At 44.4% G+C, this 19,678-nt stretch overlaps 1 protein-coding gene across 5 annotated transcripts; it reads left to right on the top strand.

Moving 5' to 3' along the window:
• The first annotated feature begins 36 nt into the window (after nucleotides 1–36).
• Nucleotides 37–19,379, top strand: POMK (protein O-mannose kinase). 5 transcript variants are annotated; one of them, XM_038746449.1, is made up of 5 exons: nucleotides 37–88; nucleotides 864–925; nucleotides 2,387–2,451; nucleotides 11,578–11,877; nucleotides 17,868–19,379. In XM_038746449.1, exons 4-5 carry the CDS (start codon nucleotides 11,581–11,583, stop codon nucleotides 18,636–18,638), a joined length of 1,068 nt encoding a protein of 355 aa, XP_038602377.1. In that variant the 5' UTR covers nucleotides 37–88; nucleotides 864–925; nucleotides 2,387–2,451; nucleotides 11,578–11,580; the 3' UTR covers nucleotides 18,639–19,379. The 5 variants fall into 5 exon arrangements, with proteins under 5 accessions (XP_038602377.1, XP_038602380.1, XP_038602381.1 ...); XM_038746452.1 differs by lacking the exons at nucleotides 37–88; nucleotides 864–925; nucleotides 2,387–2,451 and adding an exon at nucleotides 3,561–3,636; XM_038746453.1 differs by lacking the exons at nucleotides 37–88; nucleotides 864–925; nucleotides 2,387–2,451 and adding an exon at nucleotides 7,717–7,741.
• The last annotated feature ends 299 nt before the right edge of the window (nucleotides 19,380–19,678 follow it).

Below are 19,678 nucleotides of genomic sequence, written 5' to 3'. Positions count from 1 at the left end.
CAAGATTTAACTGAGGATTCCAGGGAAGCTTAAATCATGTGAACAAAGGAGAGATTGAGTTTGTAAACATGTTCAAGGCCCATTTCAAGTAAGTGTTACATTCAATAAAATGTAATTGGAGGATATTATAAAGTATTTCAGCACCAAGATAGAGTCCCATGTGGCTTTTTGTTACTCAGTTGTCAACTGCATGATGATAAGCTAACTTTACTCTTCAGTAGCTTCCAAATGCTTAAAAAGAGGCACCCAAGGTTATTCTTTATCTTTTTGGGACATCATTCTTCCAGCATTATCAACAGCTATAGTTAAACCAATTTTTGAAATAAGAATGGTGGTGGTATTTAGTAAGCACTCACTATATTTTGAGCATTGTGCTTAACCCTGCGGCTGATGTAAAGATACTCAGACGCAATCCCTGACGCACAAAAAACTCAGACTTTTTTACCTGTCAGTCACTGGGACAAGGGGACTGAGGCACAAAAAAGCGAGGTGACTTTCACAAGGTCACACAGCAGGCAAGTAGTGCAGTCGGGACTGGGACCTGGGGCTCCTGACTCAGTTGCCTGCTCTTTAATCCGTGCTGCCTCCCGTGTTCAATGTTGACTATTTTTAGGGATTTAAATGCATTTGTCTAATGCTACACGTTTCAAAAGAAAATGCCAAAGCCCATTGCTTTTCTAAATATATAGACCATGCTCAAAGATGTCAACCAGGGGCATTTATTAAGCACTTACTGTGTGCAAAGCACACTGCTGCATCAGAGTCAGAAGTATTAAAAATCAATGAAAACTATCATAAACTTCTTTACAGATGCCTTTAAGCTAAACACACTATAGTAACCCAACTTTCTCTCCTGGCTGCAGTTTAAGCTAAAGGAAATCCTTGTGACTATTGATAGCTGTTGAGACGCACATGTGATATAAATGTAAGTATTTCAAGATCTGAAAGGTTCTGATGAAGGGAGCGAAGTCTATATAGATGTAGCATATTATTTTGAAAAGAACTTTCCAGCGCTGACGTTTGGTTAGCGCAGGTAGGAGGGAGGCAAAACTGAGGGAAGTGGCCTGTACCACAACTTTGCACCCTCAACTCCGGTTGCTGTTGGAGTTTTTATTTTGCTTCTAAAGGGAAATATCCCTTTCCTTCATATGGAGCTGAAGCTGTGTGGGGGCTAGACTGGGCCCTAAAATTGATTAGATCCCAAGCCTGTAGGGCTGGGTTGGCCTCAGTACCAGTCATTCATTCAATCATATTTATTGAGCACTTACTGTGTGCACAGCACTGTACTAAGCGCTTGGGAAGTCCAAGTTGGCAACATATAGAGACGGTCCCTACCCAACAGCGGGCTCACAGTCTAAAAGGGGGAGACAGACAACAAAACAAAGCATATTAACAAAATAAAATAAATAGAATAAATATGTACAAGTAAAATAAATAGAGTAATAAATAAGTACAAACATATATACAGGTGCTGTGGGTAGGGGAAGGAGGTACTCTGGGCCTCTGGTACCCCATGACATCCCCCACGCCCCTTTCCTTTAGGAAATTTCAGGCCAGGGGAGTCTATGGCACAGTGGCTGGGGAACTATTACTACTAATAATAACTGTGGTACTTGTTAAGCACTTACTATATGCCACTGTACTAAGCACCGGGGTGGATACAAGCAAATCAGGTGGGACACAAAGTCCCTGTCCCACATTATTATTATTATTTTGGTATTTGTTAAGTACTTACTATGGGCCAAGCACTGTTCTAAGCCCTGGGGGAGATAGAAGGTAATCAGATCGTCCCACACAGGGCTCCAGTCTTCATCTCCATTTTCCAGATGAGGTAACTGAGGCCCAGAGAAGTTCAGTGACTTGCCCAAAGTCACACAGCTGATCAGTGATGGAGGCGGGATTAGAACCCATGACCTCTGACTCCCAAGCCCGCACTCTTTCCACTGTTAAGCGCTTTACGTGCTTACTATGTGCCAAGCACTGTTCTAAGCCCTGGGGGAGATACAAGGTAATCAGATTGTCCCACACGGGGCTCCCAGTCTCAATCCGCATTTTACAACTGAGGCCCAAGGTCACACAGCAGACAAATGGCAGGGCTGGATTGGAACCCATGACCTGACTCCCAGGCACGAGCTCTATTCGCTACGCCAGGCTTTAAGGAAAGTAATTTTCACATTCACGATTGTCCCCCGGACTGCTGGGGTTACATCTGTTAGAAGTTTGGGGGAGCAGCCTCAGGCTGATCTGTGTTTCCTCGGCAGTGGGCTCCCCCCCGACCCCACCAAAGAAAGTCTTAGGTATCTGATAGTGTAGTAAATAGTAAATACTATTGATGACAGTATCTGCAAGATCCTAAAGCCCTCTCATTTATCTCTTTCCCGAACAGGCAAGAATGGGGAACCTTTGCCAAGCAAATCCTCTACCTCGGGTCTGAGACGAGCACCCTGAATAGTAAGGAGCTCATCTGGGGTTAAGCCAACCGTTCTCCTCCCCAAGGCTGGCCGCAAGGAGTTCAGAGGGAATCTTTCCCTCAGTTTCCCGGGAAAGTTCTCTGGCCCCCAGGAACCACTTGGGCCCCTTCCAAAGGCAGGCATTGAGGCTAGAACTCTAACTGGGCTTTTAAACAGAGGCTGAAAGAATTTTTAGTGAGTCAACTAGGTAGCAGTTACAAAAGAATTCCCATCCAAAAAATGGCTTTCCCTTTTCTCTAATAAGTGACCTTTTCCAGGATCCCTTTGATTTTAATGCAGGCGTTCTGATGGGTTTCTTCTGGTCCATTTTCCTCCGCTTTTCTTGGGGCATATTAACGTCCACCTCCCCGTCTAGACAGTACACTCATTATAGGCAGGGAACATGTCTGCTAATTCTGTTGTCTATTCTCAATCAATCAATCAATCGTATTTATTGAGCGCTTACTATGTGCAGAGCACTGTACTAAGCGCTTGGGAAGTACAAATTGGCAACACATAGAGACAGTCCCTACCCAACAGTGGGCTCACAGTCTAAAAGGGGGAGACAGAGAACAGAACCAAACATACCAACAAAATAAAATAAATAGGATAGAAATGTACAAGTAAGATAAATAAATAAATAAATAAATAGAGTAATAAATATGTACAACCATATATACATATATACAGGTGCTGTGGGGAAGGGAAGGAGGTAAGATGTGGGGATGGAGAGGGGGATGAGGGGGAGAGGAAGGAAGGGGCTCAGTCTGGGAAGGCCTCCTAGCCTTCCCAAGCCCTTAGAACAGTTCTCTGCACATAGTAAGTGCTCAATAAATATCATTGATGAAATGAGTCACAAGTTTCAGGTTCAGCCCCTTCAGATCCTTCCCTTGGGATTTTCAGATGTCGGGATGAAACCGCTGCTCAGCCGCACCATCATTTCTCCCACTGGTTCAGGAGCCCTTCTCCCCACAGAGCCTAGCCTCTGGTCCCCAACCGGGAAAATGTTTTTTTCCTGCATCCTGCCGCTGGGAATCCACTCAAAATAACTGAGAGTCTTCTTCACTCGACTTTCTCTTTTTCAAATATATCCCTTTGATCAGCTGTGTCCAAGGTGGAGACTTCCGCTAAGGACCCGGTGTCTGAGAAAATTAGGATGCCCTCTGAGGAGTGAGGGTATTCAGGGGTGAGTTTCTACTTGTTCTGGCAAGTTTTTCTCTGCTTCCACTGTGTGTGGGCCAGGTTCACAGCCTCATGGGCAGGAGCATCTCATAGTTAGCCCCTCCAGCTTGGCACTGGCTTCCTCTGGTCTGTTGCAAAAACCAGTGCCAATCATCAGGCCGCGCATAGGTGAAGATTAGGAAAAACCAAGTCCTACATTTACATAGCCTGGGAGCTCCATATGGGACAGGGACGGTTCCAATTTGCTAATCTCCTGTCTACCCCAGTTCTTAGTACAGTGCGTGTTGCAGAGTTAACGCTTAACACCTACCACAATCATAATTATCGTTATTATTATTGTTATATTACCTGCCAGTGCTTTATCTGGACTACACAGATGTTTAGAACTTCCAAGGGGGTGAGAGCACAGCAGTCGTTTGCTAGTCCAGTCCTCCCCCAGCTCCGAAAAAATTGCTTATGGATTTCAAACATGTGAAGATTAAGTCCTTTAATACAATTTTAATAGATGGCCCAGGTATATTAAAGCTTGCTATACTTGGCTTCAATATTCAAATTATATGCATAAAATGCATGACTCAAATTGTTCTAATAAACTAAGGTAGCTTTAAGAGGGGCTCCCCATCCACCTTTGAGCTCTTCCATAGGTATTGATTTAGCATACCCTGTTATTTAAGTATTTAGTCATCTACAGTTACTTTTCTCTTCTCTTCTTTTTTTTTGTGCTATTTGTTAAGTGCTTACTATGAGAAGCAGCGTGGCTCAGTGGAAAGAGCACGGGCTTTGAAGTCAGAGGTCATGGGTTCAAATCCCGGCTCCGCCAACTGTCAGCTGTGTGACTTTGGGCAAGTCTCTTAACTTCTCTGTGCCTCAGTTACCTCACCTGTAAAATGGGGATTAAAACTGTGAGCCCCCCGTGGGACAACCTGATCTCCTTGTGACCTCCCCAGCGCTTAGAACAGTGCTGTGCACATAGTAAGTGCTTAACAAATGCCATCATTATTTTTATTATTATGTGCCAGGCACTGATCTAAACGCTGGATTAGGCACAAGATAATCGGGTTGGACACAGTCCATGTCCCTCATGGGGCTCCTAATCTTAATCCCCATTTTACAGATGAGGAAATTGAGACACAGAGAAGTGAGGTGACTTGACCAAGGTCACACAGCAGACCAGTGAAAGAGCTGAGATTAGAACCCAGGTCCTTCAGACCCCCAGGCCTATGCTGCATCCCCTAGGCCCGCTCTGCTTTTTTATCCTCTGGACTGTGAGCTTGTTATGAGCAGTGACTGTGTCTGCCTGTTGTTCATTCAATTGTATTTATTTACCTGATCACCTTATAACCTCCCCAGCGCTTAGAACAGTGCTTTGCACATAGTAAACACTTTATAAATGCCATTATTAGTATTATTATCCAGCGCTTAGAACAGTGCCTTGCACATAGTAAGCGCTTAACAAATGCCATTATTATTATTATTTATTGAGGGCTTACAGTAAGTGCTCAATAAATACGACTGAATGAAGGAATTTATTTTGTGTCTATTTCCCCTGCTATGGGTAAGCCTGAGGGTAAGGTTCACGGCTCAGTGGAAAGAGCCCGGGCTTTGGAGTCAGAGGTCATGGGTTCAAATCCCAGATCTGCCAATTACCAGCTGTGTGACTTTGGGCAAGTCACTTAATAATAATAATGATGGTATTTGTTAAGCGCTTACTATATGTAAAGCACGGTTCTAAGCGCTGGACTTCTCTGTGCCTCAGTGACCTCATCCGTAAAATGGGGATGAAGACCATGAGCCCCCCGTGGGACAACCTGATCACCTTGTAACCTTCCCAGTGCTTAGAACAGTGATTTACACACAGTAAGCGCTTAATAAATGCCATCATTATTATTGTACTCAGAAGGCACCCGGTAAATATTGTTGATCGATTAAGAAGTCCAAAGATTTAGCAACAACATTGAGCTGAGCAGAACTTACGTGGTAAATTGCAGCTGAAGATAAGTCATAAAGGCCACTGGTTCCCTGCTACTGTTTCCTCTTTTTGCAGGCTCCTGGCAACAGCTGCCTAGTGTTTTTGTTTTGGCAGGAACTCTGGGAAGCCAGCAATATCTTTTCATCTTGTGACTGGCTTCCCTACTTTGTGTGTACGGCCGCTTCTTCCTTTTTTAATGTTATCTGTTAGGTGCTTACCATGTACCAGGCACTCTACTGATTGCTGGGGTAGATACAAGCTAATCAGGTTGAATACAGTTCGTGTCCCACGTGGGGCTCACAGCCTTAATTCTCACGTTACAGATGAAGTAACTGAGGCCCAGAGAAGTTAAGTGACTTGCTCAGGGCCACACAGCAGACAAGTGGTGGATGCAGGATTATTCATTCATTCCCTTCAAGGCCCTACTGAGAGCTTACCTCCTCCAGGAGGCCTTCCCAGACTGAGCCCCTTCCTTCCTCTCCCCCTCGTCCCCCTCTCTATCCCATCTTACCTCCTTCCCTTCCCCACAGCACCTGTATATATGTATATATGTTTGTACATATTTATTACTCTATTTTACTTGTTCATATCTATTCCATTTATTTTATTTTGTTAGTATGTTTGGTTTTGTTCTCTGTCTCCCCCTTTTAGACTGTGAGCCCAGTGTTGGGTAGGAACTGTCTCTATATGTTGCCAACTTGTACTTCCCAAGCACTTAGTACAGTGCTCTGCACACAGTAAGCGCTCAATAAATACGATTGATTGATTGATTCATTAATTCAATCGTATTTACTGAGCGCTTACTGTGTGCAGAGCACTGTACTAAGTGCTTGGGAAGTACAATTTGGCAACAGATAGAGACAATCCCTACCCAACAATGGGCTCACAGTCTAGAAGCGGGTAGACAGACAACAAGACAAAAGAAGTAGACAGGCTTCAGTAGCATCAAAATAGATAAATAGAATTATAGATATATAATAATAATAATAATAATAATAATGATGGTATTTAAGTGCTTACTATGTGCCAAGCACTGGATATAGACTTTTAGACTGTGAGCCCACTGTTGGGTAGGGACTGTCTCTATATGTTGCCAACTTGGACTTCCCAAGCGCTTAGTACAGTGCTCTGCACACAGTAAGCGCTCAATAAATACAATTGATTGATTGATTCTAGACTGTGAGCCCACTGCTGGGTACGGACTGTCTCTGTATGTTGCCAACTTGGCCTTCCCAAGAGCTTAGTCCAGTGCTCTGCACACAGTAAGCACTCGATAAATCAATCAGTCAATCATATTTATTGAGCACTTACTGTGTGCAGAGCACTGTACTAATCAGTCAATTGTATTTATTGAGCGCTTACTGTGTGCAGAGCACTGTACTAAGCGCTTGGGAAGTCCAAGTTGGCAACATATAGAGACAGTCCCTACCCACCAGTGGGCTCACAGTCTAAAAGGGGGAGACAGAGAACAAAACCAAACATACTAACAAAATAAAATAAATACAATAGATATGTACAAGTAAAATAAATAGAGTAATAAATATGTACAAACATATATACATCTATAAATTCGACTGATTAATACAGTGCTCTGCACATAGTAAGCTCTCAATAAATACGACTGAATGACTAATAAATGCCATCATGATTATTATTATTATGGTTATGATTAGGGACTGTCTCTATATCTTCCCAAGACTGTCCAACAGTGGGCTCCCAGTCTAAAGGAGGGAGCCAGAGAACAAAACCAAACATACTAACAAAATAAAATAAATAGAATAGATATGTACAAGTAAAATGAGTAATCAATATGTACAAACATATATATATCTATAAATACGATTAATTGATTAATACAGTGCTCTGCACGCAGTAAGCTCTCGATAAATACGACTGAATGACTAATAAATGCCATCATTATTATTATTATGGTTATGATTAGGGACTGTATATCTTCCCAAACTGTCTCTTGTCTTCCCAAGCGCTTAGTACAGTGCTCTGCACACAGTAAGGCTCTCCCCCATTCCCCGCAGGGCCGCCTTGGGCCGCCCCTCAGAGACGTTGGCATGGCAACGGTAAGCACTTCCGGTAGGCTCGGGGGTCACGTGGGCGGCCAACCGGAAGTCGGGCCGTGAGGCAGGTAGGGGGAGCCTGAGGCCTCGCCGCCATCACTGTTGGTTCATTGAGGCGGGGGGGGGGAGGGGGGGATGGCAACCCTAAGCACTTCCGGTAGGCTCGGGGGTCACGTGGGCGGAAAACCGGAAGTCGGGGCGTGAGGCAGGTAGGGGAAGCCTGAGGCCTAGCCGCCATCACTGTTGGTTCATTGGGGAGGGGGGGGGGATGGCGCAGTTTTTGGAGAGACGGAACCTACCCCCTCTGAGGGGATAATTAATAATCATAATAATAATAATGGCATTTATTATGCGCTTACTATGTGCAAAGCACTGTTCTCAGCGCTGGGGAGGTTACAAGGTGATCAGGTTGTCCCACGAGGGGCTCACAGTCTTCGTCCCCATTTGACAGATGAGGGAACTGAGGCCCAGAGAATAATAATAATAATAATAATAATAATAATAATAATATGCCATTATTGTTATTAAGTGATTACTATGTGCAAAGCACTGTTCTCAGCGCTGGGGAGGTGACAAGGGGATCAGGTTGTCCCACGGGGGGCTCACAGTCTTCATCCCCATTTGACTGATGAGGGAACTGAGGCCCAGAGAATAATAATAATATAATAATAATAATAATGGCATTTTATTAAGTGCTTACTATGTGCAAAGCACTGTTCTCAGCGCTGGGGAGGTTACAAGGTGATCAGGTTGTCCCACGGGGGCTCACAGTCTTCATCCCCATTTGACAGATGAGGGAACTGAGGCCCAGAGAATAATAATAATAATAATAAATGCCATTATTATTATTAAGCGATTACTATGTGCAAAGCACTGTTCTCAGCGCTGGGGAGGTTACAGGGTGATCAGGTTGTCCCACGGGGGGCTCACAGTCTTCATCCCCATTTGACAGATGAGGGAACTGAGGCCCAGAGAATAATCATAATATAATAATAATAATAATGGCATTTTATTAAGCGCTATGTGCAAAGCACTGTTCTCAGCGCTGGGGAGGTTACAGGGTGATCAGGTTGTCCCACGGGGGGCTCACAGTCTTCATCCCTATTTGACCGATGAGGGAACTGAGGCACAGAGAATAATAATAGTAATAATAATAATAATAAAATGCCATTATTATTATTAAGTGATTACTATGTGCAAAGCACTGTTCTCAGCGCTGGGGAGGTTACAAGGTGAACAGATTGTCCCACGGGGGCTCACAGTCTTCATCCCCATTTGACTGATGAGGGAACTGAGGCCCAGAGAGTAATAATAATAAATAATAATAATAATAATAAAATGCCATTATTATTATTAAGCGATTACTATGTGCAAAGCACTGTTCTCAGCGCTGGGGAGGTTACAAGGTGATCAGGTTGTCCCACGGGGGGCTCACAGTCTTCATCCCCATTTGACTGATGAGGGAACTGAGGCCCAGAGAATAATAATAATAATAATAATAGCATTTTATTAAGCGCTTACTATGTGCAAAGCACTGTTCTCAGCACTGGGGAGGTTACAAGGTGATCAAATTGTCCCACGGGGGGCTTAACAGAGAAGCAGTGTGGCTCAGTGGAAAGAGCCCGGGTTTGGGAGTCAAAGCTCATGGGTTCAAATCCTGCCTCCACCACTTGTCAGCTGTGGGACTTTGGGCCAGTCACTTCTCTGTGCCTCAGTTACCTCATCTGTAGAATGGGGATTAAGACTGTAAGCCTGCCGTGGGGCAACCTGATCACCTTGTAACCTCCCCAGCGCTTACAACAGTGCTTTGCACATAGTAAGCGCTTAATAAATGCCGTCATTATTATTATCATCAGGCAGGCAATTATTCATTCAGTCGAATTTATTGAGCACTCACCATGAGCAGAGCAGTAGAGCGGCAGCGTGGCTCAGTGGAAAGAGCCCGGGCTTGGGAGTCAAAGCTCATGGGTTCAAATCCCGGCTCTGCCACTCGTCAGCTGTGGGACTTTGGGCCAGTCACTTCTCTGGGCCTCAGTTACCTGATCTGTAAAATGGGGATTAAGATTGTAAACCCACCGTGGGGCAAACTGATCACCTTGTAACCTCCCCAGCGCTTAGAACAGTGCTTTGCACATAGTAAGCGCTTAATAAATGCCATCATTATTATTATTATTGTTATTATTATTCCCTGGACCTCAGTTACCTCCTCTGGAAAATGGGGATGAAGACTGTGAGCCCCATGTGGGACAATCTGATTACCTTGTATCCCCCAGCACTTAGAACAGTGCTTGGTATAAAGTGCTTAACAAATGACAAAATTATAAGCACTTGGAAAGTACGGTACAGCAATAAAGAGAGACCATCCCGGCCCACAGCGGGCTCACATTCATTCATTCATTCATTCAGTCGTATTTATTGAGCACTTACTGTGTCGGAGCACTGTACTAAACACTTGGAAAGTACAATTCGGCAACAGATAGAGACAATCCGTACCCAACAATGGGCTCACAGTCTAGAAGGGGGGAGACAGACCACAAAATAAAGCAAGTAGACGGGCATCAACAGCGTCAAAATAAATAGAATTATAGACATAAGTGTTTTGGGGCGGGAGGGGGGGGAAGAGCAAAGAGAGGGAGCTGAGAAAAAGTGCGTTCTCTTCCCCATCTTGGAAATCTAGGTGGGAGAATAGGGAGGCACCCGCGGGAAGGGCAGGACAGCCAGGGATTTGAATTCAATTAGGCAGGACCTGGGCCTCAGGTTTGTTGGAAATGAAGCTTTTACGTAGCCGGTAGTTTCATTTTTAAAAGCACAAATTGAACATAACAAGTAGGACCTCCTGACAACTGTCATCCCCCTGCAGTGCCTTGGTGCTGCGTAGTATTTACCAGAACAGTTTAAAATTACCATACACCTTAAGGACCCAACATTTTCCAGACATAATAGGCCAACGTAGGGTTTTAATTCTAATTAAAGGATGGTCCGACTTCCTTTTTGGTGTGAAAGTGGATCTCATTCCGTAAGCGAATATTCATTATCTTTGCTAGAAATCCAGAAAACTTGCATATAAGTGTTATAAGGTTCTAGACTGTGAGCCCGCTGTTGGGTAGGGACTGTCTCTATGTGTTGCCGACTTGTACTTCCCAAGCGCTTAGTACAGTGCTCTGCACACAGTAAGCACTCAATAAATACGATTGATTGATAAGGTTCAGTCCCTAGGTTACATGCTTATTATGGGCAAAGAACTTGGCTACCAACTCTGTTGTACTCTCTCAAGCGCTTAATACAGTGCTTTGCACACAATAAGCACTCAGTAAGCACTTGTCTCCCCCTTGTCGGGTAGGGACTGTCTCTATAACGTTGCTGACTTGTACTTCCCAAGCGCTTAGTGCATTGCTCTGCACACGGTAAGCGCTCAATAAATACGATGGAATGAATGAATGAAAGTAAATATGATAATTACAAGGCGATTTAAGATCATTTTGCTCTCCAGATTAACCTGCTCTCAGCCGTAAGTTTCAGTTCCAAAGATGTCTCTCCCCCTTTTAGACTGTGAGCCCACTGTTGGGTAGGGACCGTATCTATATGTTGCCAATTTGTACTTCCCAAGCGCTTAGTACAGTGCTCTGCACATAGTAAGCGCTCAATAAATACGATTGATGATGATGATGATGATGTCTCCATTAAACAACATGCTTCCCAGGCATCTCTGGATCTCATTTTGTAGTTCCTCTAGATTGACATCCCGTCATTTCAGCCCAGTGAATCCTGGAACAAGCAGGGTTCTCTATCCTAGAATCTTAAAGCATTCTGACTCTCCAGGAGAACATGCAACCCATTAGCGCACGAAAGAGAAAACAGCATTGATCGAAATTACCGATAACTTGGTTTAATTTCTGTGTTTTAGGAAATGGTTGAAGACCGCAACATGGGAAAAAAATTGCAGGATAGTAAAAATGCTCCTTTTCAAAGAGAAATCCCATCAGCTGTGCTCCTGATTGCTGTGGTACTTATGAATTTGCTTCTTTATCTCTGCCTTGACCATTTCTATATGCCGGCTCACCATTCTGGGGCGGACCCCAGGCTTTGTCCTTTCGGTTACTTCAGATTGGGGGAAATGAAGAATTGTTCACCGTGGCTGTCTTGTGAAGCTCTGAAAACCGAAGTCAGAAAACTGAAACTTGTTGGCGAAGGGGCGGTTAAAAAGGTACGTTTCATTTTTACTGAAGGGATTTCCAAAAAGGATTTGACCGTGACTCATTGGTAGCCGCTTCTTGCCAGGGTCCGTTCTTCTGTCGTCATCTCCGCGGCAGCTCGGGCTGGTGTGGAGACCGATGCTGATGTTAGGTGGGAGCTAGCAGCAGCTTAGGGTTTAAGGAGCCAAGCAGCTATTTCCACACAGGAAACATGGAAAGGGGGCAGGGAGGTGTGGTGTGGAGTGGAGAAGGAAGAAGTACATGAAAAGTAACCAGAAGCTATAAAGAGATGCTGTTGTTGTAGTCATTTTTATTGCGAGAGAAGAAGGAATGACATCCTTGGGTTGCCTGTAAACCATGAAGATAGCTTAATTAAAGCAGGTCCATCAGATATGTGGAGAGGAAAAGAGAAGATTCAGTTCTGCTATAATGCGGTAGTCAGGTTCTTGAAGAACCTTATGCTATGGAAATATTGCATTATAGTAACCACTGTCAATGGGAATTGATGGGTCAGTAGGGAGATGAGTTGAAGAAACTATCATCATTGACATTGTTCGATACAAATTCCTGTAGCGCTCGGCTGCCCTTAGCAAAGTACTCTCCATCCTAGCCATTCATTGTTATTTTCCTGAATTAAATGCAGGTGCCCTCCATAATAAAACTGAGTTACTTTCTTGGAGTAATAGTATTTATTAAGTGCTTACTGTGTGCAGAGCACTGTAATAAGCAGTGGAAGAGAATACACAGGTGGGTTTATAATCTGAGTGCTCTGCTTAAAGTAAGGGCTCAATTTTTTTTTAATGATATTTGTTAAGCACTTATTGTGTGTCAAGTGCTGTTATAAGCCCTGGGGTAGATCCAAGTTAATCAGGTCAGACACAGTCCCTGCCCGACATGGCCCTTACAATCGAAATACCATTGATGGCTAAATGGTTATATCATGGGATGCATTTCTCCGTAGACTTACATGCAGTTAGTTAAGATCCGATCAATCAAAGATATGTATTGAGTGCTTACTCTGTGGTGAGCACTGCATTAAGCTTCTGGGACAGGGCAATAGAGATAGTAGATATGATCCATGCCATCCTCAAGAAGATTACAGCTTAAGAGGGGAGACAGACACCGTAATAAATTTCAGGTAGGAGGAATCATTAGAGTATTGTAATAATAGCAATAATAATAATAATAATGGTATCTGCTTAGCATCTATTATATATCAAGCACTGTTGTAAGCGCTGGAGTAGTTATATACATAAGTGCAACTGGGATGTGTGGGAGAAGTAGCATTTTCTGGTGGGGAGGAATATAGGCTGGAGAGATCCTTTCCAGAACCAATCCCACTCTAACAGCTGAGCGCTACAGGTAAGCAAAATTTAATCTACATAGCCCCTTCTATCTTTTCCTGCTTTGAACTGCTTTCCTGCTACTCCCTCCCCATTCCTTACAGTAAGCTCTCCCTTCCATTACCCTCTGCCCTATTTTTCCATCGGTATTTTTGAGTGCTTACTGTACACGAGGCACTGTAGCAAGTGCTATACTACCATCTCCCAAGTCCTCCCTGTCCCGTCCCCTGGGTCCTAGTAGTTATTTTTCTGTGTCTTAATTTTGACGATGGTGGAGTTTCCCGTTGGTAGTTCCAGAAGAGCAGTACTGGGGACAGTGCTGGAATATAGTAAGTGCTTCACAAATATCATTTAAAAAAAAAAGCCTAATTCCTGTTTTAACTTCAGTCACTGTGACAGCTCCAAATGCAGAACCTGCCACCACCCCTCACTTTTCCCACTTGGAGCTCCACTTCCCCATCCCGGCCAAAACCACAGGGATGGGGTGGGCTGGGGTTGAGGGGCAGTAACGGTTTGGGAAGGGACTGCCACCCCCCCCTCCCCATCCTTTCAGTCACCAAAGCAACCCCAGCCCTGTCTCCCCAGGGTCGACCATGGTTGGGAGTGGGCAGGACTACGGGGAAGGTGCAGCCCTGCGTCTGCATCTCTCTCTGCCATCTAAGACAGAACCAAAAAAGAAACACTGGAGTCCAGGTGGGGTCCAGGGAGCCAGGGCATCGGAGGCTGGAAGCCTCCAGGGAGGAATAATGGGAAGAGTGTCTTGGAGGTCATTAATTTGCCTGCAGCATTGCGCCGTGACATGATGATAATAATGAATAATTATGGTATTTGTTAAGCACTTATTATGGGCCAGGTACTCTTCTAAGCTCCGGACGTCACACCTGGACCACGTTTGCTGAGATGTCAGCAAATAGTGCAGATGATATCCCTGAGTTTCCCATATTGCGGAAGGCGGGGGAGAGTTTACAATCCGGCATAAACCTATATACTGTAATGTTAGGAAATACAAACTACTGGACCGTACATCAAGGCTGAAGCCGGGCAGCATCGCCAGAGTGCACCATCGTGGATTGTGTTATGCCCAGAACAAACTCGCGTTGTGGGAAGCAAGTTACCTAGTTCTGCCACAATGTTTGTGTCCACATCACCTCAACCAAAGCATGTAGTAGAACTCACTGTACAGTCCGCAGTTCATCTAGTTTTGCTGGACCCTATGATATATCTCTACTTCTTAAATTCTCCAAGCCATTCGCTGAACTTTTGGAGAAAGTGGAGATTTTCCGAGTAGGACCTGCACACCGAGAAATTTTTAGCTCGATAAACCAAAAGGGAAGCCTTGTTTCCACCTTTTATTTTGCACTTTAAAGCACTTATTTTGCACTTTAATTCCGACCTACTCACTGTACCTCGAGCTCATCTATCTCGCTGCTGACCTCCGGCCCACATCTTGCCTCTGACATGGAACATCCTCCCTCTTCATGTCTAACAGACAATCACACTCCCCACCTTCAAAGCCGTACTGAAGGCACATCTCCTCCAACAGGCCTTCTCTAAGCCCTCTTTTCCTCTTCTCATCATCATCATCAATCGTATTTATTGAGCGCTTATTGTGTGCAGAGCACTGTACTAAGTGCTTGGGAAGTACAAATTGGCAACATTGCCCTGACTTTACTAACTTTGTTCACCCTTCCTTTAGCCCCACAGCACTTAGGTGCATAGCCATAATTTATATATATATATATATATATATATATATAAATTATATATATAATATAATAATATATATAATATATATATATATATATTCATGTCTGTCTCCCCCTCTAGACTGTAAGCCCACTTTGGGCAGGGAACATATCTACCACAACTCTGTTATGTTATACTCTCCCAAGCACTTAGTATAGTGCTCTGCACAAGTAAGTGCTCAATAAATACAATTGGATGATTGAGGTGAGCAATAGGGATAATATTAATTACATGAATGGATATTATCCTGAATAACTAAGGATGGGTGGGAAGATAGACCCAGATCTATGGGAACTTGCTAGGAGGGCAAGTAATAGCAACTGTGATATTTGATATTTTTCTAGCTCTTGCTCTGTGCTTGAAAAAAGCACTTAATACTCTGTATAAAAGTAAGTGCTCAAATACCATTGATTGGGTGACTGAAGCTCTGTACCAATTGCTGGGGAAGAAACAGCATAATAAGGTTGGACGCAGTTTCTGTCCCCGCGTGGGGCTCACAGTGTTGTGACAGGAGGAGATAATATCGCCGGGGATTTGAGAGCTGTTAAAATATTTAGGAGTTAGCAATTTTGAGATTGGGGGACAGAGATTCCCTTACCAAGTGTTTAATAATAATATTCCACAGAACCTCTACTCCTTCATTTGGCTCTCAGTGCATCCTGAAAGGTTAACTCTTCTGGCAGACCTGGGGTGGGGAGTCAGGTAAGGGTGTTTTTCTAGTCCAGGATGGGTTTGGGGCTGGGAAGCCACTGGGGAGGACAGGTTTCACTGGTGGGATGTGGCCCGTGAGCCTGAAAATTCAGAAGAGGGATATTCGCCCTCCATACCTTCTCCTCACCTGGAGGGGTTCCAGAAGCGCAGGCCCAGCCCCTGATTCTGCTCCCAAGTATTTAAGGGGCTCAGGCAGTAGGATAAATATATAATATTATATATAATATATATTATGTTAAATTATAATATATAAATATATATTTATTTATTTGTACATTTGTACATTTATTTGTACATATCTATTCTATTTATTTTATTTTGTTAGTATGTTTGGTTTTGTTCTCTGTCTCCCCCTTTTAGACTGTGAGCCCACTGTTGGGTAGGGACTGTCTCTATATGTTGCCAATTTGTACTTCCCAAGCGCTTAGTACAGTGCTCTGCACATAGTAAGCGCTCAGTAAATACGATTGATGATGATGATGATAAGTGCTAGAGATCTCATCTAGTCCTGTGTTTCTGGAAGGACTCAATCTCTTAACCCTCGTGTAGACGTTAAATAGCAAGTTCTGTTCTAAGGAAAGAGGGTTGGACAGGGTTCTGGGAAAGGTAAGGCAACAAATTCCACTAAAGAACACAACATTGGAATTGGGAAGAGTCCATTTAAACGTTTCTAAAATATATGTAAACTTAAGTTTTCTGGGCCCTTTCTCCTCTCTGAACCCTGGCAGGATAATAGGGAAGCAGCATAGCAGAGTGGAAAGAGCCTTGGCAAGGGAGTCGGAGGACCTGAATTCTAATCCTCCCGCCCCGCTACGTGTCTGCTGTGTGACTTTGGGCAAGTCACTTCACTTCTTTGTGCCTCAGTTACCTCATCTGTTAAATAGGGATTGAGGCTGTAAGCCCCTTGTGAGACATGGGCTGTGTCCAATCTGATTAGCTTGTACCCCAGCGCTTAGACACGTAGGAAGCACTTAACAAATACCGAAAAAAACAAAAAAAGAAGTACTTTCCTTAGCACAAATAGTTTCTGCTGGGACCTGTTTTGCTGTTAAATGTCTGACCAATATAGGACCCACCAATAACATTCGTTGACAGTGCAATAATAACTAGCCTGACGGCAGGACCTCTCTAGCCGGGAATTGTTTTTTCACCCAGTGGGTGGGAAGCATTGGGAATTCTATACCACAAGACCAAAAATATTGGTGAGTTCAAGAGGAGTTTAGTTAATTGAATAGTTGAAGGGCCCACAGTGGGCCATTAGATGGAAAATTAGAGAGGTAAAGGGAACCTGAGGCAGGGCGGAGGGAAGGGGTTGACGGCACGTGAGCCGCAGGCCCCGGGTTCGAGTGTCGGCTGTGCTCTGACACCTGTATCCTGTGTGGCTTTCCCCATGCCTCAGTCTCCCCAGCTGTAAATTGGGGGTAATAATAACTGAACCCTACCTCGCAGGGGTGGTGCGAGGAGTAAATAACTAAATAATTTAAGGCTCTTTGGTAATAAAAGCACCACCTAGAATCACAGGTATTATTAGTCCCTTTAAATTTTGAGCAGGGATTGTCTTTCTTTAAATTTTGAGAAGCAGCGTGGCTAAGGGGAAAGAGCACGGGTTTAGGAGTCAGAGATCATGGGTTCTAATCCCATATCTGCCACTTGTCTGCTGTGTGACTTTGGGCAAGTCACTTAACTTTTCTGTGCCTCCGTTACCTCATCTGTAAAATGGGGATTAAGACTGTGAGCCCCACGTGGGACAACCTGATAATCCTGTGTCTACCCCAGGGTTTAGAGCGGTGCTTAGAACGGTGCTTGGCAAATAGTAAGCACTTAAGGAATACCACCAGTATTATTCTTATTATTATAATAAATATAAAAACGGATGTCAGGGAGCACAACCATTACTAGGTTCCTTCCCACGCATTCAGTTGTCACCGTCAGGGACTGAACCCTGGTCTCGGTTGCCCGTTGGACCCAGTGGACCCAATAATTAAATTTCCTAGGTTCTTAACGTGAATGAAAAGAGCTACAAAAACGGGCCTGTGCTTCGCTCGTATAACGTACGTCTCCTTCCAGGGGACACAGTTGCGATTCATTCACTCTTTGCGATAACGACTCGGACATCGTGAACTCAAAAGATACTGTAGTGACTTCTCTGAGAAATCTCGTCTAAGCCTCAGAGTCCATGTTCACCAGCTGCTTTGTTTCAGGTCTTTCTTTCTGAATGGAGGGAACGCAAAGTTGCCGTTTCTCAGCTTACCAGACCGGAGCTGAAGGAAGATTTTCTCCACGGAGCGGATATGCTGAAATCCCTTCAGAGTCAGTACGTCGTCACCCTCCTTGGCTACTGTGAGGAGCATTTTACCGTTCTTACCGAATATCACCCACTGGGCTCCTTGAAGAACCTGGAGAAAACACTGGGCCTCGCAAAATATCAGAGCTTGAATACCTGGCACCGTAGGTTCACGTTGGCAATAGATTACGTGAGCATCATTCACTACCTGCACAACAGCCCCCTGGGCACGTTGGTGATGTGCGATTCCAGCGATTTAAACAAAGTGCTGTCTCAGTACCTGCTGTCCAGCGACTTTCACATTGTGGCCAACGATTTGGACGCCTTGCCGCAGGTGAACAGAAGCTCGGGGAAGCTGGTGAAGTGCGGCCACCGGGAGCTCGGGGGGGAGTTTGTAGCCCCCGAGCAGCTCTGGCCTTTTGGAGAGGAAGTCCCCTTCGAGGACGACCTCATGCCGCCGTACGACGAGAAGACGGATATCTGGAAAATCCCCGACGTGTCCGATTTTCTCCTGGGACACGTCGAGGGGAGCGATATCGTCAGGTTCCACTTGTTCGACATCCACGTGGCGTGTAAAAGGAGGATTCCCGGGGAAAGGCCTTCCGCTCGGGTCGTTCTGGACACTTACCAAAAGATTTTGAGTTCGCTGGAAGAGACGGTCATGCCCGGGACAAGAGAAATGCTGTGAAACCATGCTTGGGTAGAGGAACGATTCCACTGAAGAGACTGCACCTCGAACCTCATTGTTGTCGTGTTGTTCTTCAAAGTCATTGAATCCTGGTTTGTTTCAGCTTCCGTCCTCTTGCAGTCTTTAAAAGAGAGGCGAAGCAAAGGCAAACTTGTCTCGATTTAAGTTCACCTGAAACCTAATGCTCCCACCCTCACCGAAAGAGCCAAAAGTGGACAGCTGAAAGGGAGAGGAAGAAGAGCGAATGGGCCTGGATTTCCCATTCTCCACACTAGTTACCTGTACAAAACAGTGAAAATTGTTTATAGGAAAATGTCAGAAATGTTTCCAAAGTCATTAAGTAACCCTGGAGATGATAATGAACATTCCTTTACTGAAAAAGTGAAAACAGTCAAATTGGGTGAGACTGTGTTAGCCAGTTGCATCCACAGAATAACTGGTAGAGGCTGCCGTGGAAGCTAAAGGTCACCCAAAATAGAATTCTCAGTTTCTTGCCTTCTTTAAAAATGTAATTATAAATGAATATTCAATAAATCCACTGTAGCAATCTCTCTTCTAGGTGCTAAAAGCAAACCGTGTTCTCGTTCTAGGGACAGAATATCAAAATGTCCTCATGCCTAACTGCCAAATTCTGGCAGTAAGATGTCTCTGCAATTTATGGTGGTATTGGCCTTTTTGCTTTAAGCCCACAGAAATGAGTTCTGATTCCGGTGCAACTTCAAGCGTGAAGTAAATGCACTTGGTAAAGAGGTTTTTTGGGTGCTTTTTTTTTTAATTTATTTGCCTCAAAATTTACTACAGGATCCTTTGGGGCTAGCCTCGCTATGCAGACCCTTGAGGATTTATGCATTTGACTTTGGGTTTACTTGTCTGTGTGAGGCCACTAACAGGCTTTTGGGAAAGAAGCAAATCCTAGAGAAAGTGACCAGAGTAGTCGGGCTATTCAAGGATAATACCGGAACTTTCTGACCATCCGAAAAGGGGTTCTCTGGGACAGAGAGCAACAGGAAAGGGATGCCAGTTATCCCCACGTGGTGCCC

Source organism: Tachyglossus aculeatus, chromosome 5, assembly GCF_015852505.1.
Source record: "Tachyglossus aculeatus isolate mTacAcu1 chromosome 5, mTacAcu1.pri, whole genome shotgun sequence".
Taxonomy (NCBI): Eukaryota; Metazoa; Chordata; class Mammalia; order Monotremata; family Tachyglossidae; genus Tachyglossus; species Tachyglossus aculeatus.
The sequence above is the reverse complement of the archived record's forward strand: the minus strand, read 5'-3'. Positions and strand labels throughout refer to the sequence as shown.

What these genes read in the sequence shown, in the direction of transcription:
- POMK (XM_038746448.1), top strand. Translation starts at nt 10,648, where the DNA reads ATGGTCCGACTTCCTTTTTGGTGTGAAAGTGGATCTCATTCC. An exon ending in GTGAAAGTGGATCTCATTCC is followed by an intron (nt 10,690 to 11,577) that starts GTAAGCGAATAT and finishes TCTGTGTTTTAG; the next exon opens with GAAATGGTTGAAGACCGCAA. An exon ending in GCGAAGGGGCGGTTAAAAAG is followed by an intron (nt 11,878 to 17,867) that starts GTACGTTTCATT and finishes GCTTTGTTTCAG; the next exon opens with GTCTTTCTTTCTGAATGGAG.